Source organism: Sus scrofa, chromosome 2, assembly GCF_000003025.6.
Source record: "Sus scrofa isolate TJ Tabasco breed Duroc chromosome 2, Sscrofa11.1, whole genome shotgun sequence".
Taxonomy (NCBI): Eukaryota; Metazoa; Chordata; class Mammalia; order Artiodactyla; family Suidae; genus Sus; species Sus scrofa.
The window spans coordinates 80,071,445-80,087,264 of record NC_010444.4 but is presented as its reverse complement, the minus strand read 5'-3'; the positions used below and the strand labels follow the sequence as shown (position 1 = coordinate 80,087,264).

Genomic DNA, 15,820 nt, shown 5'->3' with positions numbered 1-15,820 from the left:
GAACAAAAAATAAATGGCAAATTACCGGGTAGCCATCTCGTCCTGATTGCCCCTGTGGTGATTAATACGTCGTTAATAATCAGACTTTCGGCAGAAGAGCATATGGCAACACTTAGAACTCAATCAGGGCCCCTGATCCCTCCACGTCTGCCGGGTTTGTGGCAGAGGCTGCTGGTGGTAACTGACTCCTTTGGGGGTGGGGGTGGGGGGTGGGATGCAGGGCTCCGAAGGATCTGGGGGATGGAGCACCCATTCCCCACCTCATGGGGCCAGACTGGAGGGGCCACCTGGACCCACACCACACGTGTCCCGCCGATGTTGGCTGAGGCACCTGGCGAGAACCTTGTGGGGATGTGCGTTCCTGGAGTGTGGTATTACGATTACCATGGAAAATGCACCTTAAATGGGGCCTGATGAGGAACCTGGCGAGCAGATATGGATGTCCTGTCTGTTGCTACTGGGATGGGGTAACCCGAGGAAGCCAGAGGTATGGGGCCACGTTTCCTGCTACCCCCACATGCTTGGAGCAGTGGCTGCCTGGCCAGTGCCCCACACATCGCCAGCCGTCTCAGGTTGCAAATTCTGCATTTATTTCATTCATGTAGTCATTTAACAGCCAAGTTAAAAAAAAACAAAAAACAACCCCCCCCCAACAACTTTGCACCAGAGCCCTCTGTGTGACACACTTCGGCGGGTTCACACAGGCCAGCCTCCAAGTGACAGTCAGGAATGACTCAACAGCGAAAAACTGCTCGAGGCCCATAAATCTACACGTTCTCGCTTTCTGGCTCAACGTGGTGCTGCTACATGCAGCAAGGAGCCCTGATTCTGGAGGGTGCCGATGGGGAAATGAATCATGGCAAGTGGAAGTCAAAATGAAACTGCTCATCTGAATGGAATTCCTTTAGAAGGTTCATTTTGGCCCAAGCAGACTGTCAATGTGCTCCTTGAATTGATTCGTCAGGATTTATCAGGCTTTGAAAAACTGCCAAGATGATGAATCAAAGGCAGACTTGTCACGTGCCTTGGAGAAGGAGCAGGATTTCCGGGGCTGCTGTGGATGGGGCAGCCAGCCCCTCCCTCACACCCTTTGCAAACTCAGCGCCCTCGCCCACCCGCCATGCTCCAGAGGTCTCTGCTGCCCAACTCTGAGCGGGAAATATTTTGACCAAGAAGGAAAGTGGACCCCAGGATCTAGGACCCCTGGCTTGACTCCAGAGCCCTTTCTGCTGAAGCACATGAGACCAAAACCATTTACAAAGATCGACTGTGGCAGAGCATTTAGGAAACGTGGGCATGGTGCTTGCGTTTCTGTGCACCCAGCTGAGCCAGAGATATTGGTGAGGAATGGACGGCTCTTGTGCCACCTCTCTTGGAGGGAAAACGGTCATAGGATGCTTCACTGGCCAAGGCAAGCCCCTGGATCCTGTGCTTGCATTCACCCACAAATCACAAAAAACATCGCCCCTACCTGGGACTGAATTTTAAGGACACACCTCTCTAACCAAATATCATTTTGATAGAAATGCAACACAGAGAGAGAACAAAATATCTTATCTTTCAGGAGCAGAGAGCGTCATCCAGGACACTTACGGGAGGACCTGCAAAACACAAGCAGAGAGGCCAAGGTCAGCATCCGAGGGAGAGAAGCTTCCCTCGCCCAGATGGGCCCCTCCCGAACACAGGTCCCGGCCACCCCTCCTTGCAACGCTTTGATGCTGTCCTCCCTGGCCCCAGAGCCAAGTGGTGGGGCAAAGAAAGTGCCTCTGCCCTCGGAGAGGCTGGGGTGGGCGTGCTGGTGGTAATGACAATCCATCAAGTTTTGGCTCATGTGTCATTGCACGAGGCTGCCGCTGCTCCCTGCTGTCAGGTTTTGGCAGGCAGGGTAAGAATCGGGCCTTGTTCCTGCTTAAAGAACAAATTTTGGAGCTCACTGGGCCTCGGTTCATTTCTATGGAAAGGGAGACACACGGAGAGAACATTTTGGGCAGAGGGAAGAACCCTCCTAGGGCCTTTGGACGTGCGCAGCTGAGCTGGCGGTGGGGGATGGGGAGGGGAGGATGGGAGCGGAGAGCAGGGGGGACCCCATAGCCCAGCTCTGGGGTTAGCAGTGTGAGCCTGGCTGTGCATGGGAGCTTGTTTGTTTTGGCCGCACATGGAAGTTCCTGGGCCGGGGATTGAACCTAAGCGGCAGTTTGACCTACATCCCAGCGGCTGCAATGCCAGATCCTTAATCCACTGCACCACAGGGGGAACTCCTTCATGGGGGCTTGAAGAGGATGAGTGTGGAAGCACAGGTGGCTGCTGTGGGGAAGGCTGGGGCAGCAAGCTGAGACCTGCCCCACGGAGAACACTCAGGAAACCCACAGGGGCCCTCACTTTACCGTGTGCAAAACACATTGCATATCCTCGCTCGCGTCTGTCCCTCTCAGTGATCTCTGTGAGAGGTATGATGATCGCACACATGGGACAGAGACTCAGAGAGAAAGAATGGACTTGTCCAAGGCCACATAGTTGGTTAGGGGTGGAACTCATTCCCAAAGGAGTTCACCCAACTCTCAAATCCTACACATTTTCCTCTAAAGCCACACTACTGCCGAACCAGTAACTCCTCGGCTCCTGGCAGATGCCAGACCTCAGTCTGGAGGGTGAGGGCGGCAGGGGGAGGCGGCTCTCGGCAGCCAATCAGCCCTCGTGAGCTTATGGATCACCCCTGGGTGCTTCTGGGGTTAAGTAATGGGAACGGTGGGGAAAGAGGCAAGATCTCTGACTCAGACTTTTCCTTGGATGGATGGATACTTGAGAAAACAATGATGCACAGACAAGCACAGGAAGTTCCCAGCCCGTAAAGAGAGGCCACAGCCAGGCTGGGCAGATGGGGGATGGGGGCGAGGCTGAGTCTGGAGGTGGACGGATGGTTATCTGGGAGAGGAAGCTGGAGGGAAGAGTGTGGCAGGGCCAGAAAAGCTCTGAACACACCAAGGTCACTGGGCATCTGCGTCTAGGGGCAGCCCAGTGGGTTTCAGCAGGGGAGGGCCTGGGGGCGAGGCAGGTCAGCTAGAGCACAGCATCCTGGTTCCACTTCATGGTCCAGGGGGACAGGGGGAGCCACCGAAGGGTTCTGCACAGAGGAGGAATGCAAGGGGGTGAAGGCAGGTATGGGGCTGCGCTGCAGCTGTTCTCATGGAGGTGACAGCTGCCAGGACTCCGGGGCTGGCGGTGGAGATGGAGGGAAGTGAGTCAGATGGTGCTTGTCCGTGAGGACAGACAGGACCTGCTCAGGGATTTCATGGTGGAGGTGGGAGTAGAGGGGGCATGGGGCACAGAGGTAGGAGAGAGATGAAAACTGATGCCTGATGGTCCTGACATGCCTGAGAATGTAACCTGGGGGGCTGTGTCCCTCTAAGCCCAGGCTAGGGGCAGGGCAGGGCGCTGACTTTTTGGACATCTGTACAGCTGACGTCTCACTTTCAGCCAATGGCCCTGCTCCCTGTTTTACCAAGAAGGGAAAAGCCACCAGATGGACTTGCCATCACCTTTCTAATGCCACACACATGCTCCTGCCTGCCCCTGCACCTGTGCCCAGCCTCCACTCTGAGCCCCTCCGGTTAACTCTGATAAACAAAGTGTTCACACACTGAGGTACAGGAAAGTCATTCGGGCTTATAGATGAGTTAACTTGAATTTCGGTGGTCACGTCTGCAGCATGTGAAAGTTCCCTGGGCCAAGGATGGAATCCAAGCTGCAGCTGTGATTTATGCCACAGCTGTGGCAATGCTGGCTCCTTTAACCCTCTGCACCAGGCCGGGGATTGAACCGGTGCCTCCACAGCAGCTGGAACCTCAGCAGTGAGATTCGAAACCCACTGTGCCACAGCAGGAACTCCTGAGTTAAATTTGCTGCTAACTAAAATAGCCTATTTGCGGCCTATCAAACATACACTGCACATCTGACTTAATTACAAGGAAAAGGGAGCATCAACCAGAATTAAAGAATGTCCATGTTAAAGATGAGATGCCTCCGTTTCTAGGACTCTGATGGTAAGACTCCCTTCCCAGGTGCCAAGGCTGTACTGACTCACAGTGTACGTGCTGGACTGTTTTTTTTTTTTTTTTTCTTTTTCTTTTTCTTTTTTTTTTTTTTTCTCTTTTTAGGGCCACATTTGCAGCACATGGAGGTTCCCAGGCTAGGGATCGAATCAGAGCTACAGCTGCCAACCTACACATCACAGCCACAGCAACTCGGGATCCGAGCTGAGTCTGCAACCTACACCACAGCTCACGGCAACACCGGATCCTTAACCCACTGAGCGAGGCCAGGGATTGAACCCACGTCTTCCTGGATCCTAGTTGGATTCGTTAACTGCTGAGCCATAAAAGAAACTTCCGGTGGGTTTTTTTTTTTTTAAACTTTGAAGGAATGTATCCCTGATTTGATGTTCTTTGTTCTGACAAGACATAAAATTGTGCTGAAAACCATGCTTTTCTGGAGTGGTATCTCCGAGTAATCTGGGAAGCTGTCTTCTAGGCTCTAATCCTCAGTTTGACTCAAATAAAACTCTGTTCTAATCCTATTATAGATCATTTATTGATTAGTTTCATTGGCAGCTCAGAGGAATTGACCCGCCTCCTCCTTGCTGGGACCCTGCCACACTCCCTCCCTGCTGGTCTCTGTAAAGCCCGCCCTCTGGGGCAGGGCCTTCCCCACCACTCTGAACAGGCAAGACCATCCTTGCTCCACGCCCTCCTCTGTTCCTGCCCCAGCTATCCTCCGTCACAGCCGCCCTGCTGGAAAGAGTGCTCTCAGGCACCTTCCACTCACCTCTGATTTGTTTATTTTTTGTCTTTTTAGGGCCACACCCATGGCATGTGGAGGTTCCCAGGCCAGGGGATGAATCACAGCTGCAGCTGCTGGCCTGTGCCACAGCCTCAGCCATGCCAGATCCCAGCTGCGTCTGTGACCTATGCCACAGCTCATGGCAGGGACTGAACCCACGTCCTCATGGACACTAGACAGGTTCATACTGCTGATCCATGACAGAATTCTCTGATTTGGATTCCATCCTCATCGCTCTGCCAGAATGGCTCTCATCAAGCCTCCGATCAGTATGTATGCCTGACAAGGATGTCCCCTCCCTGTCGGACTCACTTCCCGCCCCCTAGAAGCGCCCCCCTCCTTTGGCTTCCAAGATGTCACGTCCTCCCACCTCCCCAATTGTTCAGCTGACATAGTCCCAGCCTCACGTGCTGGCGCTCCTAAGGGTTCAAGCCTATGCCTTCTTCTTTTCAGTTCCCTGCTCATTGGTCTCCTCTCTCCATCTTCCCCAAGGAGCTCTTCCATGCTCATAGCTGCACTGAGCGGACGTGTCCCAGATGTCTGTCTCCAATCCTGACCATGCCTCACAGCCCAGGCTCCCTTTTCAAACTGCCTGCTTGTTTTCCCCTTGAATAATCCCAACAGTCCTCAAACAAGGATGCACGGCCACACTAAGCATTTTCTGCCCACCCACAGGCTCTTCTCCAGCTCCTGGTTGCTGTGGGTGACGTCCCCACCTGCCTACATGGTGAACTGGAAAATGAGGAGTCCCCCTCCATATGCCACATGCTCTCCTTCCCACTGTTGCCCTGGAAACCATCCACTTCTAACCCATCCATGTTGCCACCACCAATACCACAACCTAATCTGTGTTACTAGCATCTTGTGAAGCTTTTTCACGCATCTCTCTCTTCTCTCGTCCTACAGACATCCCCTGAGTGCCTACTGTCCCCGACGCTGTTCTGAGCAAGTGGGATATATAGCAGTGAAGGCGACAAGGATGCCTGTCCTAAGATGCATCTCTCCTAGTGAGGAGAGAGCCAAGACACAATAAAGCATAATAAATGGTACATCACCTGGAAGGCGAGAGTGTCACAGAAGGAGAGAGGCGTGGGGCAGGGTTGGGGCACTATTAGTGCTGGGGGACAGATTGCTGGGGGCTTGTAGGCATTTTGTCAGACTTTATCTTCTCTCTGAGATGGGAGCCCTTGCAGGGTTTTAAGCAGAGAGGACCTGACCCGGCTTCTGTTTTAAAAGGATAGTGCTGTGTGAGGTGGCTGCTGCAGTGATGAGGGGGAGAGCGGATGGTGGCTCACAGCCCGTGGTGGCGGGGGAAGTGGCTGGATTCTAATTGATTCTGAAGGTAGAGCCAGGAGAGTTCCTCTGGATTCTGGAGTGTGAGAGACATGAGTCAAGGAAGCTTTGAGCTTGAGCAACTGAAAGGATGCTGTTGCCATCAACAGAGGTGGGGAGGCTGTGGGTTGGCAGGTTTTGCTGGAAGGGTCAGGAGCTCAGCTTTGTGCCCATGGCCTGTGGGGACACCCCAGCAGTTAGAAAGGGAGGGGGAAGAGAAGGAAGTTCCAGAAGCTGGGTGGAGGAAGTGCATCAAGGAGCAGGGTTCGGTCACTGTGCTGATTGCTGCTCGAAGTCACATGAGGCAAAGACTGAGTCCTGACAGCTGGACCTAGTGATGCAGAGGCCATGGACAAGAGGGGTAATGGGAGTGGGCATCTGATGGGAGGGGAAGGGGAGAAGAGCTTTTGAGTTCTGCTGCAAAGGGGGGCAAAGACACAGAGCAATTGCTTTGGTGGCAAGGAGTCCAGAGAAGGGTATTTCTTCAAGGTGAGAAGCACAGCAGCAAGCCTGCACAATGGGAGTCACCAGCAGGGAGGGGAAGATCCAACACGTTGGAGAAAGGGGGAGTCCTGGAGCCATGTCCTTGGGAAAGTGAGAGGGACTGGCCCTGGCATAAGAGGTGGCATCGGCTGGGGGTGGAAGCCTGGACAGGTCGTCTGTGGGAACGGGCAGGGAGGCGTTTCATGGTGCTACAGGTGTGCAGGTGTGCAGGTGGGACCTGCTCACTCCAACTGGGCCAGTGAAGTAGGGAGCAAGCTATCAGCCACGAGGGATGGTGGTGGAGGGGGGTGGAGGGGCTTAGGGTGTGAAGGGCCTCTATGTGGCTATCAGGAACCCCAGGACTCCACAAAGAAGTGGTGCTGGAGAGAGGGCTGGAGACCCAGGAGCTGAAACTCACTAGCAGTGACGAGGGATGCGCCTGGGATCAGAGATGCCTCAAATATGCTGACCCACTGCCCTCCGGTTTCCACATGGAGGCTAGAGTGAAGTCTTCAAAAATGCAAGTCTGATCATGGAAAGCTCATCCCCTGACTCCTCATTTTCCCATTGTTCTTAGGACAAAGACCCAAATCCAAAGCTCCACTCCACCACACTCCTTCACCTGAGCCCCTTGAGCCCCTGGGAGGAGAGCTATTATTACTAGAGGGTGGTGGGCAGGCCAGTGGTTATGAGGACAAAGTCAAGGTGGGTTCATACCTTAGCATGAATCAGGATAAATTCCAAAAGGATCAAAGATTTACATGCTTTTAAAAAACCATAAAAATCTTAGAGGAAAATGTGGCAAAATTCCTTTGCAATCATGCAGAGGGTCAAGCTTCCCCAAGTGCAGTTCATAATCTGGAAGGTATAACACAAGGTCTGATCCAACCATATAAAAACAAAAATGCCCGCAAGGCAGAAAGCACTGTCAGCAACGCAGAAGCCAGAGTGGAAACATGTCTCTAACTCATGCCACAGATAGATACCTTGGTATAAAAATGCTCCTACAAACATCAACAACCTAATAGAAAAATGGCCAAAAGATATGAATAGTGAGTACACGGAAAAGAAAATACAGCCCTTAACATGCAAAACAAAAGGAAACCTTCATTCATGATCAAAGAAACGAAAGTGAAAGCTATAATCATAGTAGAATAGAAAAAGTGAAAAAAAATCTGTTGACATCACGTGGCGGGAGATGAGGACACTCACCTCACACACAGATTGAGAAAGGATGAAAGGGTCCATTCTCAGAGAGTGATTTGGCAATACTAATTAAGATTTAAAAGGTTTGTGCCAATTGCCACAGTGATCCTCTTGGAAATTGATTCCACAGATATATTAACATGTATATAAGAGGACAGGTGTATAAGATTACTGGTAGCAGAAGTGGCTGAGATAATAAAAACATGAGAAGCAGCTCAAGGGGAGCTGCTTAAAGAAAAGATGGGGTGCTTATTCAAATGGCATACTATGCAGCTGTGAAAAAGACTAAAGTAATTCTGTATGTTCAAACATGGAATGATCTCCCAGGCATATTGTTATGTGTTCTTTTTTTTTTTCTTTTGGCTGCCTGACATAATATGGAGTTCCCAGGCCAGGGATTGAATCCGAGCTGGAGCTATGACCTACATTGCAGGTGTGGCAATGTCGGATCCTTAGGATCCTTAACACACTGTGCTAGGCCAGGGATTGAACTTGAGTTCCTGGTGCTGCAGAGACACCATTGATCCCATTGTGCCATAGGGGGAACTCCATATTGTTACATTTTTTAAAAAAGACATGTAACACTATGTTAATAGGCACCCATTTGGGCTACAAAGAAATCAGTAGACTTTTATTTGTATAAACGTGGAACATATCTGGGTGTAGACAGAAGAATGTGGTCATTAGGTTTTGAGGACAGGAGTGGGAGGAGAGACTACCTTCATCATTGACTTTTTTTTTTTAAACCCATTTCTCTCTCTCTCTCTTTTGCTGCACCCCAGCATGTGTGGAAGTTCCTGGGTAAGGGATTGAACCTCAGCCACAGCAGTGACAATGGCAGATCCTTAACACATGGGCCACCAGGGAACTCCCACCATGGACTCTGTGATGCCACTGGATGCACGTGTAGAGCTACCAGGTCTGACAAGCCAATAAGCTTTAACTTAAAAATGGCTGGAGTGAGCTCTGAATTTTTGTCTGATCCTCCGGCTTTTGCTGCCTTTCTGCACACCCACCATGTTCCCTCTAAGAAAGCTCAGACAGAGATTCTCAGTCTGAGGGCTTGGGGTCCTGAGAGTGGAGCCTGGGGCCTGGTATGAAGGGCAGCTCAAGAGACGAAGGAGAAATCATCCTCACTTAGGGCTCATCATGCCCTGGAAACTCCATCGCCTGCTCTCTCCAGCCATCTCACTTAACCCCTGCTGCACCTCACCGGCACACTTTACAGATGAGGAAACTGAGGCTCAGAAAAGTCACATCCTGCTCTGAGCTGAGCAGAACCTGGGTGGCCTGACTTTGGGCCTAACAAAGTGCAAACTCTTACCACTGTTTTTTTTTTTTGCTTTTTTAGGGCCGCACCTGTGGCATATAGAGGCTCCCAGGCTAGGGGTTGAATTGGAGCTACAGCTACTGGCCTACGCCACAGCAGCAGCAATGCAGGATCTGAGCCGTGTCTGCGACCTACACCATAGCTCACAGCAACACCAGATCCTTAACACACTGATCGAGGCCAGGGATCAAACCCACAACCTCATGGTTCCTAGTCGGATTCGTTTCCCTGAACCACAAATGGAATGCCACAAAGTGCAAACTCTTTTGGCAGAAAGAGCTCTGATGTTTACTGAGTGTCTCCTGTGGTCCCCAGGAGGGTGTCTGGCATGTCAGAGGTCACCTAGCTTGTGGGGAGCAGTTCAGGCCAGAAGCAGCCCTGTGGGACCCCAAACCCATGGTGCCATCCACCATCCTCAGAGGGGTGGCCTGAGTGGGAATAGCAGCATTCCAGAGACTAAGCCCATCAGTGATAGGACAGGACGAACCTGGCCCAACTCAGAGACTCCAAAACACATCAAGCCACCACCTCTCTTTGGCCCAGCTGGCACCATTTCACCAGCCACCATCACTTAGCACTGGCACCATCATTACAGCCTCCTTCCCCCACCCCCCACTTTCTTTTTTTTGGCTGTGCCCACAGCATGTGTAACTTCCCAGGTCAGGGACTGAACCCTTGCCACAGCAGTGATCCAAGTTGCTGTGGTGACATTGCTGGATTCTTAACCCGCTGTGTCACAAGAGAACTCCCAGCTACCTTCTTCTGGACACCCCAACCCACCAGTCAGAGGGGCCTTTTAGAAACGCCCACCCTTTCCCATGGCTTCCTACTGCATGTGGAATAACATTCAGGACTCTCAGGACGCAGCACTCCTGAGTGGCCCTGCTCCTTGCCGATCGGTCACCCCTTAGCCACGTGCTGGGCCCCACCTGTCTCTCTCGGTTCCCCAAGGGGCCAGCTCTCTTGGGCCCCAGGACATTCATACCTGCTTTCATGACTGTGACATTGAAGACATCTCTCTCCACTCTTCTCCTCACTGGATTCTATCACAGTTCCCCCCGCCCTGTTGCCTTACAAGCACTTATGATGCTTTTTTTTTCTTTTTTGGCTGCTCTGCAGCATATACCGTTCCCGGGGCCAGGGATCAGATTCGAGCCACAGTTGTGACCTACACCATAGCTGCGGCAACTCAGGATTCTTTAATGCATTGTGCTGGGCCAGGGATTGAACCTGAGTCCTGGGGCTGCAGAGATACCGCTGATCCCATTGGGCCACAGAGGAACTCCATTCATTACACTCTTTACTCCTGAAGCTTATTTGCATTTTGTTTATGGTCTGTCAGCCCCACCAGCAAGGCAGCTCCCTGACAGTGGGGACCCTGAATGCCTGGCTTCCTGCCTTTTCCTTATAGCCTAGAAGAGGACCTGGCAGGCACAAACACTTTGTAAATATGCACTGAAAGGATGAGAGGGGAGAAGGTCAGGAGGGCCAAGCCCTCAGCTGGTGACCCGACCCCTTGGTATCCACCCATGACCCCTCAGGATACCAAAATCCAAAGATGCTCAAATCCTTTGTATAAAATGGCTCTTTTAACATATAACCCATACACATCTTTCTGCATATTTGAAATCATTTCTACATATAATACCTCACACAATGTAAATGATATGTAAATAGTTACTGGCTCACAGCAAATTCAAATTTTATTTTTTTGGAAACTTCTGAAAGTTTAAAAAAAAAAGTTCTCATTGTGGCTCAGTGGTTAAGAGCCTGACTGGTATCCATGAAGATGGGGGTTTGATCCCTGGCCTCACTCAGTGGGTTAAGAATCTGGCATTGCTGCAAGTTGTGGTGTAGGTTGCAAACACGGCTCAGGTCTGGCATTGCTATGGCTCTGGTGTAGGCTGGCAGCTGCAGTTCTGATTCGACCCCTAGCCTGGGAACTTCCATATGTCACAAGCATGGCCCTAAAAAGAAAAAAACAACAACAACAAAAAAGCCCCTGGGAGTTCCCTGGTGGTCTAGTGGTTAGGATTTGGTGCTTTCACTGCTGTAGCCCGAGTTCAATCCTTGGTCTGGGACCTGAGATCCCACATCAAACCACTGCACACTGTGGCAAACAAAACAACACCCTCCATATGGTTGGTTGAATCCACAGATATGGACCCCGCAAATATGGAGAGCCAACTGTATGGGGTTTGTGCTGTGGCTGCCAGCAGCCTCTGGAGATGGCCTCTACGGCCCACAGCGAGCTGGCCAGCCAAGAGTCGTGGGTGCGGTGGAGGGCTTGGCTCTGGCTGTCCGGTGGAGGGGTGGGGGTGGGGGTGGGGGTGGTCCCTGCTTCGAAAGTGAGGCTGGGTGCAGGGCCTCCAGGCAACCATGTGGTGGTCCCACCATGGCCCGGCCCCATTCCTCACCCAGCTTTCAAACATGTGTTTCAGGCACTGGCTGGATGTGCTGCCTTTGCTGTCAGGAATGTGGGAGCAATTAAATCAGAGCCAGATGAGCTGAGAAATAAATGAGTCTGAGGGAGTAGAGGGTTCCACGACTCTGGGGCCTTTTTCACTGAACTGACGAGGCCTGAGAGGGACAGGCTTTCCTAAACTGGGGGCCACACCTTCTCACCCCCTCAAGGTTAGGAGCACAGAAATAGTGGGGGAACTGGGGTGGGGCCAGAGTGCCCATGTAGATCTCTTAGTTCTGGGGCTGGTCATTTCCTGAGTGTTTCCCAAAGGCTATATTCCTGGAGAAGCAAACTGGGAAGAATTCCCACAGCCTGGCCAGTGCTCAACCCACACCCCTGGAAATGGGCTGGTCTTAGGGCCCAAGGCTGCTGGGGTCACAGTCCCTGCCCACAGCCCACACCTACTCCTCTGGGTTGTGCCTGGACTTCCAGCTCCCAGGCCTGCTCCCTGCTCTGCCGGACAGGCCCAGCCCTCTGCCCCTCCCCACTCAGCCAGCTCAGGGCCCTGGCTCTTGACCTGTGACTATAAACCTGCCATGGGGACAGCAACTTTCTACCATGCTTCTGGGGCTTCCTCAGTGGAGCAGAGTGACCAAAATTGAATTTGCAGGTAGATGAAATGAAACTTGGAGGCTATCAAATCCAGAGCTGCTAATGAGGGGGTGAGCCGGGCCCTTAGCTCAGGCTTCAAGCCCTGAATTTTTGTTTTCCTTTTGCTTTTTAGTGCTGCACTGCAACATATGGAAGCTCCCAGGCTAGGGGTCCAAATGGAGCCATAGCTGCTGGCCTACACCACAGCCACAGCAACACAAGATCCAAACTGTGTCTGCAACCTACATCACAGCTCATGGCAACACTGGATCCTTAACCCACTGATCGAGGCTGGGGATCAAACCTGCGTCCTCATGGAAACTAGTTGGGTTCTTAATCTGCTGAGCCACAATGGGAATTCCATGGCCCTGGATTTACTTAGGCCAGTACTGCCAGGGAGGGTCAAGGCCTCAGAACCTGTCTCTCCAGCAGGCGAGCTCTAGACCTTGAGTGAGGGCCTGTTTTCTCGGAGGCAGAGTCTGCTTCTGTGAAGCGTGGGGAGTACCGCTCCCTGCGTCTCCGGACTTGTAGGAGGATTGAATGAGATACTGTGCATTTGTACAGTGCCCAGGACAGGAGGGGCACAGGGGAGGCACCAAAACTCAATGCTGGCTGCAGTGAGCACTGAGTAGACATGTAGACACACACACACCCCTCAGATCACGGGGAGAAGAAAAACACAGACGGTGGTTTTCCCTTGTTTGGCCTCATGTTTCTGAACAAACCCCGACTGTACAACAGGTTTGAAGATGGCATCTTCTGAAATGGCACCTCAGAGGCACCTCCAGCATTTTGGTGGTGATGTCACTGTCAGGTATGAGGCTATATCCCTGGAATTCAGGGACAAACGGCCAATCTTGGCCTGGAGGTTTGCTCTAGCAATTCCCTTACGCAGACACTGTGCAGACAGTAGTGTTGATTAGAAGCCTGAGTGGAAAGTAAACACATTTATTTAAAAACATTATTTAAAAAACAAACAAACCCCCAAACCCCGGTTCTATTGAGATGAACTTCACTCTTTTAAAAATACACACTTCAGGAGTTCCCGTCGTGGTGCAGTGGTTAACGAATCCGACTAGGAACCATGAGGTTGCAGGTTCGATCCCTGCCCTTGCTCAGTGGGTTAAGGATCTGGCGTTGCCATGAGCTGTGGTGTACGTTGCAGACGTGGCTCGGATCCTGCGTTGCTGTGGCTCTGGCATAGGTTGGCAGCTATAGATCCGATTCGACCCCTAGCCTGGGAACCTCCATATACCGTGGGAGCGGCCCAAGAAATGGCAAAAAGACCAAAAAAAAAAAAAAGAATAAGAAAATAAAAATACACACTTCAGTGATTTTTGGTATGTTTGCAGGATTATGCAATAATCACCATTATGTAATTTGTTTCTTTCATTTTTGAAAGATAGTTTTGCTAGATGTAAGATTCTAGGTTGGTGGCTCTTTACTTTTAGCCCTTTGAGTGGGTCAGGGCATCCCACTGCCTTCTGGCCTCCATTGTTTCTTTTTTTTTTCTTTTTTCTTTTTTTTATTACCCAGTGAATTTTATTACATTTATGGCTGTGCAATGATCATCACAACCAAATTTTATAGCATTTCTCTCCCAGACCCTCAGTGCATCCCCCCACCCCCCAACCTGTCTCATTTGGAAACCATAAGTTTTTCAAAGTCTGTGAGTCAGTATCTGTTCTGCAAAGAAGTTCATTGTGTCCTTTTTTCAGATTCCACATGTCAGTGAGAGCATTTGATGTTGGTGTCTCATTGTCTGACTGACTTCACTTAGCATGATAATTTCTAGGTCCATCCATGTTGCTGCAAATGCCATTATTTCTTTCCTTTTTATGGCTGAGTAATATTCCATTGTGTATATGTACCACATCTTTATCCACTCCTCTGTTGATGGACATTTAGGTTGTTTCCATGTCTTGGCTATTGTATATATTCTGCAATGAACATCGGCAATGTGTCTTTTCAAATCATGGTTTTCTCTGGCTAGATGCCCAGGAATGGGTTTGCTGGATCAAATGGTAATTCTATTCTTAGTTTTCTGAGGCATCGCCATACTGTTTTCTACCATGGTTGTACCAATTTACATTCCCACCAACAGTGTAAGAGGGTTCCCTTTTCTCCATTCTCTCCAGCATTTATTGTTTGTAGACTTTTTGATGATGGCCGATCTTGGCCTCCATTGTTTCTGATGGGAAGTCAACTGTTAATCTTATTGGGGGTTCCCTTGCATGGATGAGTCACTTCTCTTTTGCTGCTTTCAAGATTTCCTCTTTGTCTTTGACTTTCAGTATTTTACTGTGATATGTCTGTTATCTTTGCATTTATCTTACTTAGAGTATATTGAGCTCCTTGGATTTGTAGATTAATGTTTTCAGCAAATCCGGAAAGCTTTCAGCCATTATTTCCTCAAAACTTCTTCTTCTTTTTTTTTTTTTTTAAAGGTCCACACCTGAGGCATATGGAAGTTCCCAGGCTAGGGGTTGGATTGGAGCTATAGCTGCTGGCCTATGCCACAGCCATGGCAACACCAGATCCGAGCTGTGTCTGTGACCTACACCACAGCTCATGGCAGTGCTGGATCCTTAACCCACTGAGCTGGGCCAGGGATCAAACCTGAGTCCTTATGGATACTAGTCAGGTTCATTATCGCTGAGCTACAACAGGAACTGCTCTTCAAAACTTTTTATGCTCCTTTCTCTTTTCCTGTCTTTCTGGGATCCCCATTGTATGTATTCTGGTGTGTCTGAAGATGTCCTACATTTCTCTGAGGCTTTGTTTTTTGTATTTTTTTTCATTCCAATTTTTCCTCTGTTCTTCAGACTGCATATTCTCTATCCATCTATCTTCAAGATCCATCTATTCTTTAGCTAGTTCATTTCTACTATGGAACACCTCAAGGAATTTCTAATTTTGGTAAAGTCCAATTTATTTTTATTCTTTTGTCACTTATGATTTTAGGATCTGAAAAATCACTTCTTAACCCAAGGTCATGAAGATTTACGTCTATGTTTTCTTATAAGGATTTTATAATTTTACCTCTTACATTTAGGTGTTTGACACATTTTGATTTATTTGTGTGTGTGTGTCATATGAGGAAGGAGTTCAATTTCATTCTTTGTATTAACTAGTCTTAAAATCATTGAATTATCTTGGCATTTTTGTAAAAAATAAATTGATGATATATGTAAGGATTTCTTTCTGAATATCAATTCTATCCTGTTGATGTATTTAACCTTATTCCAGTACCACACTACTTTGATAACGAAAGCTTTGTATTAAGTTATAAAATTGGGAAGGGTGGGGCCTTTACCTTTATTCTACTTTTTCAAGGTGTTTAGGCTATTCTGGATTCTTTGCATTTCCATATGAATTTGAGAATCAATTTGCAACTTAAAAAAATTCCAAGTGGAATTTTGATGGGGATTATATTGAAACTATAAATTAATTTGTGGAATATTGCCATATTAACACTGTATTGTCTTCCAATCCATGACTATGAATGTCTTACTATTTACTTAGGTCTTCCTTAGTTTCTCTCAACAATATTTTATAGTTTCCACTGTACAAGTCTT

General features: G+C 49.5%; 1 protein-coding gene across 3 annotated transcripts in view; it reads right to left on the bottom strand.

Moving 5' to 3' along the window:
- The window catches only part of COL23A1 (collagen type XXIII alpha 1 chain), a 375,037-nt gene that overhangs the window by 54,032 nt on the left and 305,185 nt on the right, over positions 1-15,820 (bottom strand). For 2 of the 3 annotated variants that reach the window (XM_021084363.1, XM_021084365.1), the window contains exons 4-5: positions 1,594-1,601; positions 26-52 (exon numbers count right to left, since the gene is read on the bottom strand). In XM_021084363.1, coding sequence (XP_020940022.1) covers positions 26-52; positions 1,594-1,601 — 35 coding nt within the window. The remainder of the gene's footprint in view (positions 1-25; positions 53-1,593; positions 1,602-15,820) is intronic. The other variant, XM_021084364.1, reaches the window with a different exon arrangement.